Source organism: Anser cygnoides, chromosome 5, assembly GCF_040182565.1.
Source record: "Anser cygnoides isolate HZ-2024a breed goose chromosome 5, Taihu_goose_T2T_genome, whole genome shotgun sequence".
Classification (NCBI taxonomy): Eukaryota; Metazoa; Chordata; class Aves; order Anseriformes; family Anatidae; genus Anser; species Anser cygnoides.
The window spans coordinates 38,991,595-39,012,203 of record NC_089877.1 but is presented as its reverse complement, the minus strand read 5'-3'; the positions used below and the strand labels follow the sequence as shown (position 1 = coordinate 39,012,203).

General features: G+C 42.7%; 1 protein-coding gene across 8 annotated transcripts in view; it reads left to right on the top strand.

Annotated features, from left to right (window-relative positions):
* BRSK2 (BR serine/threonine kinase 2) overlaps window positions 1-20,609 on the top strand; it is a 308,810-nt gene that overhangs the window by 197,323 nt on the left and 90,878 nt on the right. For 7 of the 8 annotated variants that reach the window (XM_066997946.1, XM_066997944.1, XM_048066549.2 and 4 more), the window contains exons 5-6: window positions 1,392-1,477; window positions 15,488-15,628. In XM_066997946.1, the coding sequence (XP_066854047.1) occupies window positions 1,392-1,477; window positions 15,488-15,628 (227 nt within the window). Of the gene's footprint in view, window positions 1-1,391; window positions 1,478-15,487; window positions 15,629-18,417; window positions 18,829-20,609 lie in introns of those variants that run through there. The other variant, XM_066997947.1, reaches the window with a different exon arrangement.

Genomic DNA, 20,609 nt, shown 5'->3' with positions numbered 1-20,609 from the left:
AGATCTGTGGTGACAACCAGTGTGCCAGTAAACCCTCGTCGTCTTCACAGTGCTGGAAAACTAGCACCTTCTGATTTCCTGTCGAGTATCTGACTTGCACTCAAGGGAAGTTGGCTGTGTTTGGGTTTAATGGAGGATGACATCTCAGGAAATTAAAGGACATCAAGAATTAAGGCACAAGTTCCTAATTACTTGTCTGATCCCTGCTGAGGAGGTGTTCATGGGTGGTTTTGTAGTTTGTTCATGTTTTGATTGTTAGGATAGATTGTTAGGATAGCAGCTTCAGGACAATCAGTTATTTAAAGGACTGGAAAAAAAAAAAAAACCTACCTAGTTGTTCGTGTCTTCATCTTTAGGTCATTTTCTTGTATTTCTGGATTCCTGGAAATTTGTCATGCCTGACTGTGCATTGCTTAGACTGTGTCTTGTTGCAGAGTTTATTTTGGTTATCTACAGTCTCCACAGTGCTACGTTCACTCCCTTCAAGTTAGCCTAGGTCAAATCAGAGCGGTTACAGTGTGGCTTTGAGCAGCACAGAGCAATTTTGCTAGCAGCTGAGGAATTGCACTGACTTCATCTCTAATGAATACCCTTAGTAAATTCAAGTTCAAACCACATTGCAGTCATGATAGGAATTTTGGGTAAGAACAAGACTTGTGCTAATTACAGGGACTTAGTCACAACTTATTAACTCAGTGTTAAAGACACACTCTTAGAAGTAGCCGTGCTTAGACAGATTGGGAATGGAGAGAAAACACGGTCTTATGCTTAAGGCTCTGAACACCGAGGTTCCAGTAATTGGGTTTAATTTCTTGTTGTGCCTTGTACTTTTTGTGTCACTTCTTTTCTTTCTTTCTCTTTCTGTGCCTCAGTTCTGCAGCTATTAAATCACATTGCTCTTCCACTCTTTGTCTCCCCTACATACACGTCAAGTTCTTCAGAATGGGAATTTTCTTGTATTAGTGGAGTATGCAATAAATAGTGCCATGTGGCCACTCCTGTGCCTGTGGGAGGTCAGGAGAGCTCTAAATGCCATGCTGGAGCTTCCATACTTTGGGAATTTGTCACCGCTTTGGGTTGTGAGGCAGGAGCAGCTTTGGATGCTCATCTAGCTCCTGCCGTTGACTCCCTTTGGTAGATTTGGGACTTTTCTTTGAACTCTGAAACTTTACTTTTTTTCTGTTCTGCAGGGCAAGGAGTGCTGAGGGTGAATAAATTATTTTTTCTTAAAGTATCTGATTGCTAAACATTATACATGGTTATAAGTCGAAGAATCCCCAGCATATGTAGAGGAGTGGGAAATGGATAAATGGGAAAAAAATGTGTGGCGATACGTAATACGTTCTAATACCTAACTTCTAATCTTCTGTATTTCTTTTTGTTTCTTCCAGGTGGAGCGGGAAATAGCCATCCTGAAGTTGATAGAACATCCCCACGTTTTAAAGCTGCATGATGTTTACGAAAATAAAAAATATTTGTAGGTATTACTGGCTTTTGCCAGAGAAAGGGGAAGGGAAGGATGAAGGATGGGAGGGAGAGGATGGTTTTGGACTCGGTGTCACTTCCAAAAGAATGGGGGGGAAGGGGTTTTCACCCTCATCTGGTCTCCATGTCATATCTGATATTTGAATGAGGAAGGAACAGTCCATATCTTCTTGGCTTTTCTCCTTTTCTTCTTTGTACTTTGCTTATATGATGTTTCTTTTTCTACTTAAAATGGAGGAGAGAGAACAAACCATTTTTTTCTATCAAGGACCAAGAGGAGAGGAAGGTTTGTACCTGTAAGATCTGGAACCATTTGGAATCAAAACCGTAACAGATTGTTAAGTGAATGTTTTGGATAACCTCCCTTGTCTAATAGTCTTCATTGAATCCCTTAACTCTCGCTGGCAGTGTTTTAAATTTGCCATCAATAATAAATTTCGGTTTTGAGGGCCACTGAAATCTCCTCATGGTTCAGCAGTAAGAGTTAACTAGCAAAGCCTTTCTTTCCCAGATCATTGCCAGTTCCAAGCAGGGATGTTGCCCACAGACAGAGTCATTTTAGCTTGACAGTGCACTAGATATGTTGAATCTGTTGTCAAACAAACAGGCCACATTAATCTTGGCACAACAGGAAAAAAAATCAATGCTCTACAAATGGAAAAGGGCAAACCAGTAGGGAACTCAATGTTATTTTCAGCTTTTTAACAGGTTATTGCAAGTAGAAGAGAGTGTTTAAAAAAAATTAAACTATTTTTAAGAACCACCATCCATCAGTGACCTCTCCTTAATGTCACAACACAAGAAGGGAATAACTGTTTACCCAAAGAAAGTGTGTTGAATGGAGGTAACAATCCCTCGTGGACTTTTCAGCCAGCCTTGTTACTGGAGCAATGAATTCCTGTTCTAGGAAGTGAGGCCTCTGTGCCAAAGGGTTAGCTTAGTAGAGCAGGCAGTAATTTCTTTTGGATTTCCTGTCCTCCTCTGGGGCAGCGCCTGCCATTTGTGGTGAAGTGGGGTTGCTAGAGTGCACTCGTGCAGGCACGGGCTGGAGGCTGGCTCAGATGCTTTCTGAGCTGGATGCTGAGCGCTCTGTCCTCAGTGGCACAAATGGTCATGGCTCCATTAAACCTGGTTTGCCCCAGCTGAGGACGGAGGCCCAGATGTGATGCAGACTGCTGTGTGTGCAGGAGAGGGATAGGAAAGGGAAATGAGGCTTAACAGCCAGGATGTTGTCCTTTAATCCAGAGAAGAAGGGGTTGGTGCCATTTGTAAGAGTACACGCCTCTGTGTTCTGCTTTCAGTGTGAGTTGGATCAGGCCCCAGGCTTTTCTTCAGTTAAGAGAGAAGGAGTATTCTTTGTGATTCTTGTTTATTTGGATGTTGTGTATTTTAGGTGTACACACACACACACACATGCCCTAACCCAGCGTGCAGCTGATGTGTTCCAGGTAGGTGTGGTATACCCATGTGGTGCAGACAACATAGGAATACCTGAAGGACAAAGGCCGTGATCATCACTTGGGGTGAAGAGAGGGGTTATAGAGGTACTGAAGCTTTTTTGTTGCTCTGAACACCAGTGAAGTCAGAAGCTGAGCTGAACAATCCTTCTTTCCCCTGAAAGGCTTGGGGCATATTTTGCTCCAAACAAAGAATATCTAGTGCTCAGAGCAGTGGGGATGGTCTTACACCAAGACTTCCAAAAATGACTGCATTTCTTGGCAGACAAGTTGTCTTCCTGCTGAAGATCACCTTGTAAATGGAAGCATCCCATATCTTTAAGCTGTATCTGGAATTCCTGGCTTCTAAAACATGTTGGGCTCAAAATCGGGCTTTGCCAGTGACACAAAGTCATCTTTGTGCCATTGCTCCCGTCAGAGCTGTGTCAGAGCTGCTGTCTGCCTCTCCGCACTAAGGCACTGAATCCCTCTGCTGAAAGACACTAACTCCCTGAAAGTGCCAGTGACTCCCAATACATTTCATTTTTTATTAGTCACTATTTTAAAGAAAGGGCATAATGCAGAGCTGTTGCCAAGCCTTCCTGTTCAAAATTAGAAATAACCATAGTCTTGGATAAAACTAAGAGTTAGAAGAGAGTGCCTGTGGAGGGGTGAAGTGTGTGTGGGATGAGAAGTGCATATGCACATACTTTCCCAAATAATAAGACACTGTGACTTCTAGTTCTCACCAGCACCGAAAGAAGGATTGCTCTCTGGTTGTGGCAGCACCTTTCCATCATGCCTGCCATCTCAGCAGTAATGATAGTGGCATGGTTTCAGAGGAGCTTGTGAATTATGGGTGATATTTCAGATGCCAGAGACTAATCACGATGCAGCACCAGGGAGTATTTCCTCGATTAATGTTAATTTCACAAATCATGTTTGACTTTTTGGTTTATGATTTAATTTGTGACAAGGGGCTTTGGTTGAGTAGATTCCTAATGCAACCATGAATCAAGTCCTTTTTCCACAGTTTATTTAACACTGAAAATGAGTTTCAAAAAATAATAACAAAAATTTGTTAACATATCTGTGTTATCCTAGCAGTCATTTTCCATTTGTTTTGTTGGTGGTGGTGGTGTTAGTGGTTTTATCAAGGTGGTCAGAGGGATGGAGATGGTTATGAGCCCTAAGACTTTGAGCTCTATATGCTGTATTTTGAGTTGTCATACTTAACCATAAGACTGTGGACTGCAATTCTAGATACAGAGGGGAAAAACGCAGCTCCACAGCAGCTCTCTGTATGTGTGCTGATACTCCACACCAGATACACATTACGTTGGCTAAAATAGTATTATTGCAGACAGTTGTTCTATCTTGTATTTGTTGCATGATCACACTGACAGCCTTTAAGCAAGATTGGGACCCCACAGTAACAGGTAATTTAGAAATAGCTATGGGTAATCTGTGCCTCCCTGTCTCCCAACAGATAATGTTAAGGGACAAAACAGCCTGGAAGGATGGGCAGGGAGGTCATCCTCCCATTTTAAAGATAGAGAGTGAGGTAAAGCAGGCTGGTGTGGGGTAAGTCCAGAGCACTCTAACAACTTATATTGCTGATTCATAATGGGGAGTGATCAATGAGCTACCAAAATTTGAGTGTGCACCGGTAATTATGACTAACCAGGTTCAGATGGTCAGGAATTGTAGGGAAATGTAAATAAACTAAGGGAATGAGCAAGGTAACAGCAAAGCTGAGTTTTAGACACGTTCTTTAATGCACAGTGGAGGGGAAACAGTCCTTTAGTCTTATGATTTTTGTGTGGCAAATAAACCACATTAACTGGGGTGATGGTCCTCTTTCCTCTGTGCTACATATAGAAAAGGTCTTCCCTGAATTGGCCCAACATGGAATTTTGTGTAGCAGAGAAGGGAGGAGTTTATACATTATTAACAGCTCTACCACTGTGAATGAGCTCGAGGTTCTCATGAACAGGCGTTGACGATTAAATAAGGGGAGAAAAAGCTGCATGACTGAATGTTTTTTCTAGGATACAATCTTACATTTTATTTTTAGATCTCTGATAATGTACATTTATGCAGTAAACTCAGCTTTCCTCATGGTCTTATAAAAGCAATTGTCCCATTGTTGGAGGAACTGTTTGCATGCAACAGAATTGCCATCATAGAGTCCAGAGGGAAAGGACCTTCCCTTTCTAAAGCAGATATGTCACATTGATACAGTTTTGCTGGAGAAGTTCTGACAGAGCTGGCATTATCCGTTCAATCTCATTTCATCATCTGTTCGGTTTAAATTAGTGGAGTTTTGGCAGGGAGTTCGAATGAGATAGAATAAAGACATCCTTGGACCACTCTGTGCCCTTTTCTTGTGGACGTTTCTACTAGTATGTCTCGATTCCCTTTCCATCAATATGGCTGTATATATACCAGTAAATTTCTACTCACAGGTGCATGTAGTTATTTGATATATATGTATATATTTATATCCAGGCATTTTTAAATCTTTACGCTTCTGATTTTTTTTCAAATTTTGTCGGAACATTTATTTTAATCTCCCTGTTGTTCAACTTGATCAGCATTTTAAAGAAGAATCTGTTCTGAGAGAAAGAGTGGACATCAGAATATTGGCATCGTCTCCCATTCTCTGAAATGCACCATGCATCAGCTCTTTTTCCGAGCACAACAGTTCCCCTTCTCATCATTCAGCAGGACCGTGCTATCACTGGGCAAGTGCCCAAGCCTCGTTGCAATGTACACAACACGCCACCTCCTGATTTCAGAGGTGAAGGTGCTTCCCAATGAGCCAGATAGCAAAATTAAAATGTCCTCCTACCCACACACAGCTTACGGTTCTGGCTTAGACAAGACCAGCTGCCGGTAGGTGTCAAAGACTTACAGCTCCAGTGCTGTCTGCAGAGGCATTCATGCTGCCAGTCCTTTCCTGCAGGGTTTTCCTATAATTCTGTTCCTTTTTTGTTAAAAACTAATTGTGAGGTGACAGAGAATGCAAGAAAGAGAAGAAAGGATTCTGCTTGTTTTTTTGTTATCGGTAGCCCAGGACTTTGGCATTCAATCCATCTGTGGGGAAAAGCTGTCAAAAGGCAGAAGGAGGGTTCAGAAAGTTGGAGTGGCTCCAAGGGCTCAGCACTGAAAATTAATTTCTTGATAGGCATGCTTCTTGGTAGTCTGGTCATGGGGGGTCAGATGCTGTGGACACAGGGAAAGAAAACAAAACATGACTGGAAGACAAAACGATGTCCCATCTGGGCCATGGTTAGAAATGAGAGAAATGTTCACAACCAGGCACTTTGGCCCCTTTTCTTCTGCTGCTGAGGTGTTTTAGTACTTCCAGGAATTAGAGGCACGGGGGCGGTCAGAGTTGGGAGCAGAGCCAGTGCGTGTGGGGCCGGGCGTCGCAGGTGGGCCTGGGGCCGCGGAGCTGGCGGGAGGCCAAGGGGAGCGGGTGCTGAGCCCGGGATGGTGTCACGGCCTGCAGGACGCCAGCCTGGCATGGGGTGGTGGTGGTTAAAGGTACAATCTGTGCAACACGGCCTTAATAAGCTCTGCCCAAAAGCCTGATGGTGTCCTCTGCTCACTGCCTGACACGTGAGATGGTGAACATCCGTGGTGTTGGGCCTCTTGGCCTGGCATTGGGAAGCAGGCCCTCAGCATGGCAATTCTCTCACACAAGCAACGGTGAAGGGGAGATGCAGTTCCACATCCTCAGTGTATTTAAGGGCTGAAATTCTCCTTCAGAGAATTTGTGTGCAACTTTGGGTGTATCCAGGCCTTTGTCGTTAAAGGAAAGGCCTCTCAGCACTTAAGAATAAACCCCAGAAGTGTACGGTCTCCGGCAGACTTGCAGTGGTGAGCCGACGCATGGTGGCTCAACTCAGCCCATCCTGCACAGAGGATCCCTCCGGTCTCTTCCGTCTCGTGTGCCCATTCAGGAGATGCTGTGGTGCCTTGGCATGCGTGACTGCTCTCCGTGAAGGCAGTGCTCGAAACACTTTTCATCCCCAGTAAGTCACAGGTACAGAGCGCAACAGCATCAATTCCTGCTACCTCTCTTTCCTCTCCAAAACCCCCACTCTCTACATGTCCAAACAGAATTAGCAACCCAATACGATCTCCACTCAAACAAGCAGATCACAGTTAAACTTGTCTTTTGGAAAAAGAAATCTAATGTGTGCACATTTTCTTGCAGGCAAGGAAAAAAATAAAAAATAAGGAGTTCCTGGCCTGGTGCCAAATTAGGGTTTAAAAATTCATGCCCGCCATAAGAATTTATATAACTTCTGAATAATTTATAGGCTGTGCCAATAACAAGGGGCTTAATATCTGATAGAGATTATTTAATCAATAGAAAACAGTGCAGGGAAAAAGCCGTCAAAGAATTAAAGCTTGTCAGTCAGGGCTGGACAGCTTTTAACCCTTCCTCTGCTATTCAGGTGTTGTTTCATATATATGCATGAAAGGGTGTTTTACAAACGGAGTGGTAGCATGGGAGAGGAACCGCCAGGACTTTTTTTTTCTAGAGGCTTTTCTTTGACAGTCTGTCATTCCAGACAGATCTCTTACTGATTCACCACAGCTTTGAAATGTGTTGAGTTTTCTAGCTCTTAGCTGAAAGTAGTTAGTTTTTGATGAGTCATCTGCTGGGGATTTTGGTTTCCTGTGAGATGGTTCACACTTCAACAGGATTGGTGCTGGTGCCTAGCAAATGACATTTGTGGTGTGGCTCTTTTGGTTTGTGTATGATTCTGTGGCTGATCTTTGTGGAATAGAGCAAGAGCTTTTTACATGTATGGGCTCCAAGAAGTGTAGGGACAGGAAAGAGCTAAAGATATATCTGTTTTTATAAAGGAGATTCCTACTTGACTTGTGTCCCTGGCCTCAGTAATTGCTTGGACATCTGTGTCAACTCCAGATTGTCTTAATCTATGCCATGTTCCCTGGTCTTCATATTGTTATTCTCATGATTTTCATATAATCATCATCTATTAAAGGATATGACAAGAGTAGCTGAACATCTCGGCACATATGGTCATTTCACAAAGTTCCTTACCCATAGGCATTGTACCACAAAGCAGTAAACTCCTGAGCATGGAGGAAATAAGCAGGAACTCCGCTGATTTTCCTTCTTTTTGTCTGTATCTTATCCTGTATAATTGTATCTGGGTTGTACATCTCGTTGTAGTGCACACCTGAAGTTGTGCATCTTAAAAGCTAGCCAGCCCCACATGAATACCCAGTCTAATTTCTGGCATAGTAAAAGCCCTAGAACATCACCCAGTGGTGACTAAATTCAGGCACATGTAGAAGACCAACCTACTTGTTTAGGTTTAATTGAGGTTGTGCATCATATGGGTAAATATTGTACCATTCAATAAAAAATGGAATATTAACTGCTTCCCTAACGGGCAGCTTATCACATGCCCTGATGAACCTGTTGCCTGACCAAAACAAGAAGCTGCATGAATTGACTACCATTCCTAGAGCACCAGAGACTATTCTTGTTACTTGTATTATTTTAGCATTTATAACACTTACCTGAAATACCTTGTGTATGAGCTTTCATCAAAAGATCTCTATCCATTTAATACTTTTATAGTAATAAATACATTTGTATCGCCCCAGAGGATCTAATTTGTGTAGCTGTGAATGTCTCATAAATTTTCTTCATCTATAAGGCTGAGAAAACAGGAACTGCATACCCACACTAGGATGTATAGTGATGGGCTGCTGTGGGCAATCCCATCTGGCACAAATTTTAGTATTTCACACCATTCCTGCTAATGGTTTACAGACAGCTTTTCATCTTCTACAAATTATAAGTGGGGTGTTTGTTTTTGTTGTTATTATTCTGCCATAGATATCTGGTAATGCATGATCCTGGTGTTTTCTGTGCCAGACGGTCTTTCTTTAATAGCGTTTTTCCAGGCATTGCTCAGAGCCAGCCTGTTTATTTTGTTGCAGCCCTGCTTTAGAGGTAGCATGTAGCGCTGCTGCCTCAGTAGGAGTACTATGAGTTAGTTCTCAAAGTTCCCCAAGGCCTGGGCAGAGACATCCTTTAATAAGGTGTAACATAATCCACCAGGTGGGAAGGAGAAACCATCATGTCTTCACAGCTGTTTTAAGTGATGTCTTTGTAGTGTTGCAGCACAAAGGCAATCTGATCATGAAAAAGACCTTGCTGTGCTGGCACTGGACAAGAAGGGGGTAAAAAGAGAATCTGTGTACCAGTCAGCTCGGAATTCAGATCACAAAGCAACTGCTGGAAACCTCATGATGGGCAAGTCAAGCTGTTGTCAAGCATTACGGCAAAGAACAGTCTTCAGGAATGAGCTGAAGAAAAACAATGACGTAGCTCTGTGGTTAAGAAGAATGGTGTCCTTCCAAGAGTAGGGGATGTTGTGAAAGCGCAGAATTATTTGCCTGGAAATTTAACAAATGCATGGAAATTTAACAAAAGGAGGTGATAGTGGAGATATGGAAGGAGTGGTCAAAGTGGAAAGCTAAGAAAATGATATTGCAGTGATGATCCTATACGTATTTTGAATTGCTAGTAGTAGGGCAAGAATATATCAAAATGAAAGAGAAGATGATAAATCAATCAATATAGAAGTTATCTAGCTAAAATTAGACAAGAATTTTTAACATTTAACAGCCTCAAGTTGCACAAGGGGAGGTTTAGATCAGATATGAAGAAGAATTTCTTCATGGGGAGGGTGGCCAAGCATTGGGACAGGCTGCCCAGGGAAGTGGTGGAGTCCCCATCTATCCCTGGAGGTATTTAACAGATGTGTGGATGTGGCATTAAGGGACGTAGTTTAGTGGTGGACTTAGTAGGTCAGGTGGATGGTTGGACTTAATGACCTTGAAGGTCTTCATTTATTTGGGAGGAAAGGAAGAAAACTGTACTGATTTTTTTATCTGAAAACAAAAAATTTTGCAAAGTTGTTTGTTGGGTTTTTTTGTTTGTTTTGTTTTGTTTTGTTTTGTGGGGTTTTTTTTGAGTGTTGGGGCAAAAGCTTTTGGTCTTTTAATTGCTGGTATTGGAATCCCAAATCTTCACAGACCTGGCAGGTAGGTAGCATAGTTGGATATCACCAAAAATATGGTGGATTATGTTTGTTTTGTTGAATTATGTTTAAACATGTTGTTGATCATCCTATATTTACTGATAGTTCGCAGGGGAAAATGGATCATTCACTGTGCTTATAGGAGTCCTACTGACACACAGGATTTGGAAAAGACTAAAATAATTTTTAGGGAAGTGTTTCAGGTGCAGGAATGATGTGTCACTGGTGGCCTATAGGCCATCGTAGCTTGTGATCCTCAGCATACAGGCCATTTGGGGTAATAAGGAGGACAGGTATAGTGGTGGTTTTTTTGTTTTGTTTTTTTTTGTTAAATTTCTAGTCTAAGTTGGAGAACAAGCCATAGTCAGCCATGGAGAGGCTGCTGTAAGACAGAGAGCTGTGAGGTCTCTGCTGGTTCCTGATACAGCCAGAATCTGAGAGATGCAAAGGTGGCTTAAGGCCATTTCTCTATATTCATCTTGGCTCCTCCATCTTTTTTACATGCAGAAATTGTCCCTCCTTTGCAGTACTGTTTGGTTTCTGTTATTGTTTGTTTACTGTTTGGGTCTCTGAAAGAGTAAATAAAGTGAAACAGAAAGAAGGAGAAAAGAAAGAAAATAGTCTAGGGTTATTACTTTCCTAAGCTGTGTGCATGCTTCTGATTTGGTATGTCGTGGGTCATCTGAGGTTAGGAACTTACTAGCTTTTACTGGGGAAGTGGTGATGCTGTGATGCAGATGGAAAGATGGCAAAGGGAATAGATAAAACACAGCTGCATGCAATCTCTCAGCTCCCCTCCAGCAGATGAAACCATTTTTGCATTAAGCATTTAGCTTCTTTGTCATGAAAAACTGAAGTGTTGTCTCCTTGAAGCTCAGAAACTTCACTAGAGATGTTTTGTTTCATGTCTTGGCTTGTAGCAGGGGCATGAAGAAATACCATGCAAGCCTTGTGCCTTGGTGTCCTTATGAAAGCAAGCTGTGGCCTGAAAAAACTTTTGCAACCTCTTAAAGAATATATCTAGTGAGGAAAATCATTGACTGAGAATTTATTTTTAACACCATGTGCAATAGGCTTCATATCAAGCTGCAGAAGCCTGTTGGTTTCTCGCTTTTCCAGTCCTAGCAAGCAGAGAGGAAGCTGGTGGGGACAGCATCAGGTAGAAGGGGCAAGAGACAACAGGGACTAAGCCCAGCTCAGATACTGAGTGACTGTAAAGAACAGGAGGTAATGCTCACAACGGTTGTCTCATGTGAAATGCAAGGATTAGAAGAGCTGGTGTGTGCCTGGAGCATCCAAGAGGTGAGAGCTAAGTGCTCTTATGGAGTCTTTTGTCCTAATGTAGCCTCTCTCTGTATTATCCCTGCAGGTGGGGTGCCTGCTGCCAGCCTTGCCTTTCCTTGAGCCTTCCTTGCGATGGCAATTACAGAGCAGGGCTTGTTCCATTTTTACAGTGGGAAGACTGATGCCATCAGTCTTACGTAGGCAGGATTTAAAAAACACTTCCTTCACCTGTAAGTCACTTTTCATCTTCTAATGTAATAGGAGAGTAGTGCTGGCAACTCTTCTGGGTTTTTAGAATTCGTTCCCTTGCTCTGAAAAAATGGGAAAAACAGTAGTAGAGTGAGATGAGAGCATGTCGTATCTGGGAAAGATAAAAAGGGAAGGAGAGACACAGGAAAATACTTCTTAGTGTTTTCTCCCCTGCAGGCTCTATGCTATTTACCTTCTCCTAGGTCCTCCAAGAGCTGGCACTGGCATGCTTCCAATCCCATAGCACTTTACACAAGTAAAGGATTTTAGTCACTGGTGTGGACTCAGGAGATCTGGATTCTCTTCTGTGCCACAGATTCAGGAAAGATTTTGTGTCTGTACGCCTTATTTTCCAGCCTCTGGCATAATGCTCTTTCTTTCATTTGCTCTTTCTGTTTGGCTTGAAAGCCTTTCAGAATGTGTATGTTTTTCCTTTATGGAGTTATTCACATAAAAATAGAGAGAGAGACAGAAATATGTATACATAGTAATTAGTGGGGATTGGGTAAGCTGCATGGTGGTGGTTAGAACTGGTGCAACACTTGGGAATGTTGAAACCCCCCTCGCTGGCCTGTTTGGAAATAGTGTGTACTGACTGCTGCTGTGCCCCGTCACGTGCCAGCAAAACCTTGGCTGGCACCGAGATGGAGGCAGGTGCTGAATGGTGTCCTTGTTTAATCAAAAATCTCCTAGTTGGGGGCTATCCTAAAAAAAACACAACACAGTTGTACTGGAGGGAATAGGGTTGACGGGTGACCAGCTGCAAATCTGAGCTCAGAAATGCTGGATGCAACATAACCACGTCGTACTAGTGGAACAATCCCTGCAGCATTTATTTCTTGCACTTGACCACTAGGGAATGTGTTTGTCGTCCTTCTAACTCCTGTCACGTTAGGGGCTTTGTCAGATCAGGATACATCGTCGCTGTGCTTCTCTATGTCCCTTAACTTGTCATAGGCACAAATCTTTTTCAGACGTTCTCCCCTGTTCACTTGCATTATTATATCTGGTGCTTCTGGGTGGCAAGCAGAAATGAATAACCTTGTAAATGCTCCCTGTCTTTCAATTTGTTTTATTTTTCGTACAACATGTCAGTGCATTTTTGTCGAGTGTTTTTAATAAGATGAAGTTGATGAAAATAAATTGCTTTGCAGTTCCTGCTGTGGGTGACAGAAATGCTGGGTCTGTAATTTTCCAAAACCATGCATTTGAAACCAGTGGAGAGGGTTTTTTGTATGCCTGTAACTGCAATCATCTTCATGAAATTCTTCCCAGGAAAAGAAAACAGCTATCAGTTTGAATTTTGGGGGCAAGATGCACTGCTGTATCCAGCTTCTGCTGGGCACAGTGAGAGAAGGAGCTGTCAAGGAGAATTTTAGGATTGATTCTGTGCCAGGTTTGGGTCTGCCATATGGGATACATAGCCAAATCTGTCTCTAGTATGAGAGGGAGAATGAATTATATAGCAAACACTCGTAGGAGAGTGTCTGTTAGCTAGGATTTGGAAAGCGAGGACTGGGACTTGAATTTGTGGACAGCCCAGTGCCCATGGCTACTGCATGTCAGCTTTCTTCTGAGTGTTTCAATGTCTTGCTGAAAAAACATAATGCTAAGGAAAGGTGGTCTCCGTATTATCAGGGTGTACTCAGCAGACAGTCTGGCCAGTACCTATCTCTTCCAGGAGAGAAGGTAATCCAGATATTCAAAATGTGATTTTTGAATCGAGATTTTTCTTTTTTTTTTTTACTCGTTTTAATGAAAAATTGTCAATACTGTCATATTTTTAGAGTTGTTTCTATCTTGTTAGAAAATGCGGAAAATATAGTTATGATTCCCTAAAATTTTAGAAATTCATTTCATTGTCCACACTTTTGTGCTTCCGTCCTACTCACCTAGCTGTCAAGACAGTGTTAATGCCCGTCCCTTGCTGCATTCTCTGCTGCATTTGTGTAAGAAAGGGAAGTGCTGTCAGATGGCTCTGGGGCTCCACGAAATGCTGTCTCTTTTTCTGGCTGGGATATGAAATGTGGCTGGTGCACAGGAGCTGCTGCTGAAACTGGAGCTCACGTCCCACTTCTGCAACTTGAAGGCTAATGCCATTATTGTTAAGCCAATTTTACCTTCCTCAGACCAGCTTGTACTCCTTCTCCTATTCCATCGTTTTGGAAACTCTGAAAACAGGAATAATTAAGCCCCCAAGTTTATGAACTATTCCCCTCTTCCATTCCAGAGATTTCCTCAGAGATTACATTGCTTGAGGTACAGAAAAACAGTATCCTGGATTAATTTTGTCATTGTCCTCTGAAATTTGAAGAGTTGGATTAATACCAGAAATAAAACTACTTTGCTGTACAGCAAAGCCTCGAGAGATGGGGATCATACTGCACATACTGACCAGCCCGATCTGTTGTGCTGACCACACTGAGCCTTGTTGGTATAAGAACAGAGATGCACACTCCAAATTTGGAAAAAAAACTCCAATTCTTGTTTGCAAGTTTTCCAGTGATGGCTCTCAAACAAACTGCCAAAGGTTTGAAGGCCCCGTTGCTTTATTGCCTTACAGAAGTCACCTTTCCAATCACCTGCCTGGCCATGCTGCCCTGAAACTGACTTCAGAGGAGCTAGGCAGTGAAGGGGGAGTGTGGTTCTGCCCCTCTTACAAAGCTGAAGGGCATAAAAGCCAGCTGAGCTGCTTGAGACAAAGAACAGAAGTGAATATTCAGTTTTAAAAAATCATTTGTTGTTTATCATTGTCATTCCAGACCCTGAGCAATAAAACCAAATAATCTCACTGCATAATTTTTCATTCTGTATTAGAATAGTATATGCTGGGCAATCAGGCAAGGAGACAGGAGAGCTCAGAGCAGCAGTGGAGATGGAAGAAGTCCATGGAGGTTTCAAACAATCCTCTTGCCAATAGAAGTCTATGGTTTAGTCCAGATTATATCTAATTTATTTTTAAATGTTTCAGTTGATGGTGTTTGTGCCACTCCCTTAGGGAAACTATTTCCTTTCCACTATTACGCAACATCTCTAGAGATTTGTTTTAATATGTTTTATTAAATTTATTTTATTTTTTATAAGTTTTCTTCTGCTTGGCTGCCTTTCATTACACCTGCTTACAACAGGAAGATGGTCCATCCATGGCAAGTGCTTTCCTTCCCAAAGATTTCACTTTTCTCTCTTCGATTATTAAGAATGCTGTGTGAGGACTGGGGTTTTCCTCTCTTGCTCCTAGGCCCCTGTTGTGCCACATTTATTCACTCAGTTCTTCACATGTGAGTTGGGGGGGAACAGCTGCTCCAGCAAATAACTGCTGTTCAGCAGCAAGAGCTGAAGCCCTTTATTGAGGCTGCACACATGTAGTTCTTTTGATCTTTTCTCATAATTTAAACTATTCACCTCTTTTTTCCGAACTCCCTCTAGTTTGTTGACATCTGTCTGGTTCCCAGGTGTGTAAGACAGAGCAGTACGTGAGCACAGCTTTGCCAAGGCTGTTTTATAAAGGAACTGTCAGCTTGGTTAGGGAACCTGTGCCTTCCTAGTATGCAGCCTCACTCCACAGTAGGTATAAGCACATCAGCTTATACCTGATTATTCTCTTCTTCCCCTCCTGTTTTCTTGGGTCATTTTTGGCTTCCACATTATCTCTCACTAGACTACGAAACACCAAATCCAACAAATCAGTGAACGCCTGATTAGTTTCAAATCATTTGCTTGTCTAAAGTTTGCAGAACCCCTGTTAATCTGCAGGGGCACCTGTGTTAAAAATATTAATCTCCCCTGATTTTAACTTTTTAATCATTTTCTACTGTTCTTTCCAGAAGTGTTCTCCTTGGCCATGTGTAAATAGAGGTGTTTATATAACTGTGTGTGAGAGGCTGTATGATAGCTTGCTTACAAAATCCTGGCTTTGTCTTTTTCTAGGTATTTGGTGCTAGAACACGTGTCAGGTGGGGAGCTCTTCGACTATCTTGTAAAAAAGGGAAGATTGACACCAAAAGAAGCCAGGAAGTTCTTCCGACAAATCATCTCTGCTTTAGACTTCTGCCATAGTCATTCAATATGGTGAGTACAGCCCTTTCCAGCAGGTGTTACCTGTTCATAAAAGCACGTGTTAAAGGCATCTTATTTCTTGACACTTTTATTTACTATTAAGTAACTAATGTTGTAAAGCTCTAAAGGCATTAAGTGCTGGCATATTTTAAATACGTGGCTGTCGGTGAGACTGCACTAGTGAGAGAGAGACCTTTCATGGAGTACGTTGTCCTTCATTTCTCACTGGAAGAGAATTCATTCACAGGGAATGCTTTAACCAGGAAAACCAAAACCGTCAGGGAAAAGCTGTTTAATTTCCATCATTCATGGTGACACTTGCTAATAACTGAGAATTACAAACAGTATTTCAAAACGAGTCCCTGAAGAAACTTGGGACAGTTACCAATACTGACAAGTCATTTTATGGCATCCTTCAGTTTTTGGAAGCCCGCTGGCTTTTGGCAAATTTGACTGAGTCCCTTCTGGGCATTTGAGTCATTTTTGCCTTTAATTTCCTTTCCAGTAGGGAAGAATTTCCTTGATCTGACTGCAATTGGTGTTAACCATCTCCATCAGTTGATTTATCCATCGTGTATGGTTTAACCTGTGCATTCAGGTGGTGGTTTACATTGGACTAGTTTCCATTTCATCTTCAGCAAGTTTAGGTAATTTAAATTATACTGAAATTAAGTTGTTATGATCAGTCTGAGCACGGAGTTTCTGTGCAGCTGCTGACCTGCTTATTTCTGAGAAATGTAGCTCCTCGCAGTTAGATTGGCTGGGGGATACCATTTACATTATGTCTGCGTGGCTGCTTCTCCATAGCCACAGCCAGCCACAGATCTCCCCTCTCCAGGAGGCCAAGGGCTGCTGTTAGATATTGCAGCAGAAGGATTTGCATAATCACCATGTGGCTACCTCTCGGTAACCATACAGTGATTTCTGTACCCCCAGTTTTGTGTGGAGAACTCCCAACCCAGATGTCTGCAGCACAAATGGCTGCAGCAAAAATGGATGCCTAAATATTTCGCTCGGTCTTTTAGCCTGCTCCCTTTATGTCTACGACTCAAGTCAACATGCAATATTAATTTGAAAGAGAGCATATTACTAATAAATGGAAAGGGAAATAAGAGCCTTTCTAGAGGACATATTAAGAAGAGTATACTGCTAGTGGAAGCAGCGGTCCAAAGACGTAGGTCTGGGTGGGAACGTCCTGAGGACAATGCCTACCTGGCACAGGCAGGTTTATAATAGCCAGAGAAATTTCCAGAGAAACTGAGAGCAGGTTGTTTGCCCTGACTAGAGGATCTAAGTTTTCTCTGTTGGCAGATACCTTGGAGGAGTTTTGTTCTATGAATTCCACAATTTTTCCTCCCTGCTAATCAACTGGTTTGAGGGATCATGACCTTCTCATAATCAATGCAATCCTTCGTAGGCTGTACAAGTGTAACCTTTTATGTATTCTGACCGGGCAGTGGTTTGTATACATAGGGAACAGAAACACCTACTTGGCTTAACACTTAGATACCCAATCCAAGAACACTCAAAATATGTTTAACTACAACTGAAGAAAAGTAATTTTGCTCTTGCGAATGAATATGCCAGAGAAATGTGATTCACAGTTGGGATAGAAGTTTCTCAGAAAGCATATGTATATACACATACACGCCAGTCCTTTGAGCTTGTGTTGGGTACCTCTTGACATGTCTGACTTTAATAAACTGAGCAAGGATCACGGTGAGGCTGTCACCACGACAGACAAGCACTTCTGGAGGTTTAAGGGGATGTGGAATTTCCAAGGCAGAGTGCACGTCTCTCTTGAGGAGTCCATTTTCCTCTATTAAATACATTGGATTGTGGGCAGTAGTGTTTAGAAGTAAATCCCGTCTCCTTGCCAACTCCCACTCGACGAGCATCTAGTGCTGAATAAGCTAGCAGTAAATCATAAGCTCTCCTTCCCTCCCGGTCACTCTGAGTCTTGTGTGGTCTGTGTTATGCTAGGCTCTGGGTGATATTCTGAACAGTTATCATTAAACCCTTTTTGAAAATCAGAGCATGCATAAATGTATTTGTGTGCATGTGTGTGTGAGTAAAAAAGTTAATGTGCTTTCCTAAGCAATGAAGCCTGACCTTGTCCTGTCGTGGGGCAGTGAAATGACAAATCATCTCATCAGCCAGGTTATCCAGTTATGACCACATTGAAAAATGAAGGCTTCTGCTTTGGTTAATGACTAAACGTGGGTGCCTGTAACCCACTGGCAGGATAGATTGATAGCTTGGTGTCCCCAGACCCATATCATCATCTGATTGTCTTCCATTACCTACCAAAACACAGAAATATCCATGGCTTACTTTTACTGCAGTAAGTAACCACATTCAGCTTTCCCTGCTCAAAATGTATTGATGCGTCAGAATTCCTGGATCAAAGAATCAGAAAGGATTCCCCAGTGCTCCCGTCAATAACAGACTTCTGCTTCTGTGTAGAGAGATCACCTGTGTCTGAGAAGGCGTCTCCAAACAAGCAGCTCAGACAAAGAAGCAAAATAGACTTGGAGCTTCAGTGTGTTTGGATGTTGCTTTGAAAAAATGCAGGAGCTTTCTGTTACTCTGTTTAGTGGAAACTGGGGACAAAGATTTGAGGTAGCTCACTCTGAGGTGCAGTTACTTATGGAGTTTTGTGGTGCATTTGGCCATGGGGGGAAGCTCTCAGGTAACCCGCTGGAGGGTTCTCTAAGGGCTTCCATGGGTGGCATAGCACCCATTTGAAAACAAAACAGTGCTGTGCCAAGGTATTACGTGGCATCCTGCAAACAGTGTGTGTGTGTTACCTTGGTGCTTTGCCCGAGCTAGCAAGCGGATCAGTGAGCTCAGTGATGCAGCATCACTGCTTCTGCTCCCAGCTCGGCGAGCTCCAAGGGCTCTGTGCCGTGCTGCAGCACGCAGTGCAGGCATGCTCAGAGGTGGCACAAGAAATGGCAGAGGAACCTGGGGACCCTTGGGCATTGGTGTCAGACCTTTCTAGCTCGGGAGGTTTTCTCTGGATGTAGCTAATAATTTTTTCCTAGGCTACCAAATGCTGGGCGCCTACTCTCTTATGTCAGGACCTGTAAGTTGTCTCAGCTGGATGCCCCAAATCAATAGCCCTTTTGCATAGCCTGCATCCAGAGCTCTCAGCTAATTGAGCACCGCCTATATTTTCTGCAAAAAGCAGTCGAGGAGCACGTACTGGGGTAGGTCTCAAATTCTTGCTTTCCTCAGGAAGAGGCTGTTAGGTGCAGCAAGGGAATGCTGCAGCGCGGGAGGAGGTGGGCGCGGGGCAGGGGGAGCTGGCGGGTGCCGCATTGGCTGCGGGTGACATCACCGCCAAACGCCGGGATTGGCCGCGGCCGGATTTTGTGCGTTGGGTTTGTGCTTTGGTCAAGCTCATATTCGGTGCCTGTATCTCACAAGCTGACAAATAAAAATATGATTACAGAAAATGCCCCGTGGCAAACCTTATTATGGCTTCAGAGATAACAGATAATGCCAATTACTGCACAGGGCAGTGGTGACATTGAGAGGAAATCCCCTGCGGTAATGAGCAGCAAGATTATTATTTCATTTTATTTTTATTTTGGTTGGGTTTCATTTTGTGTTGTGTTTTTTTTTTCTTTTTTTTTCCCCGAGTATGCACAAGGGGGGTTAAGGCAGGTTCTTTATGAATATTGATAAATGACAATTATGAGAGCCTTTTCTCCTTTCATTGCCTGGGGCTGTGCCTGCTTGAGTACGCACAAGGCTCTCGCTGGAGTGTGTCTGTGTGTGCCTGCGTACGCATGGGGGTGTGTGACTTGGGGGGCTAAGGCAATGAATAAGAGCTTTGTTTGGCTTCGCCTGGTGTTCTTCCCATTGGTGCAGGAGGGGAAATGGCTCCTTATAAAATAGCAGTTCAGGATTTCACAGCGGTAGTGCCAAAATCTCTGGTATATTACTGCAGGCAGGAGCTGCAGAGCACTATCAATAAAGGAAGCATGCTTTTAGGAAGAGACCTGGAATGTCTTCAAGAAGCAGAGAAAGCTGAGGAATGCCAGGTGCCATGAGAAACCTTTCCTGTTAGATAGTCCCACCCTCCTAGTGATTCCAGCTTTGCCTTGCTTCTTTTAGAAGGAGGGTGCTATACTGTTGTGCAGAGATGGTCTGCTGAGTAATTAAGATTACTGCAACTGGACACTTTGAAATCATGACACAGGGCCTCCAGATATGAAACTGTTAGAAATCACAAAACTTAATAACGTTGGTTTCTGTTATTTCTTCTTGGGGTCCTTGAGCCCTTAGATTTTGAAGTTTTCTTTCAGACTATCAAATTCAAAAGCTGCCTTTTTCTGCTGTTGAGTGCTGAGATTTGCCAGTCATTGCCTGAATCTAGGAGCTGCAGGTCTATGGTTGAGACTCACTCCAAACAGTGAGGAATTTTCATGTTTTCCTTGTACAGGAAACTGGAGAAAAACCATCAAGTACAGCAGCTGCAATGTCACAGGCAAAATTACCAGCTCAGCTAAAGTCAGAGGACATGTATTTTTGTAAGTTTATTTCTTTACGTAAGCCACTGGAAACTCAAAAATGGCATAGTCTTATTGTAAGCATAACCAGGTAACAGTCTTTGGCAAGTGCATTTGTAGTGATGAGACCTGACAGTCGGCTCTGGCTTTGGAATACAAGAGTATATGTTTTGAGGCTAGGTTTTCAAGGAGGGGTAATATATTTTAATAGATCAGTGGAAATAATTGTATAAAAAGCAGATGGTTTCAGGCATTCAAGCCCTTTTTCAGGTCTCCTGATATGTTTATAGATGTTGTCCTTTTTCCTAGCTATAACTATATTTACTTGTTCTGCAGGATTCTGTGAAAAAAATACTAAATTTGAGCATAGCAACCATGACTCTAAACAAAGATTCCTCTGTAGGTAGATGCAAGTTACACATTTGGATATCATTTGCAGAAGCAAGAGAAAATAAGATGAAAGGCTTTTTCTG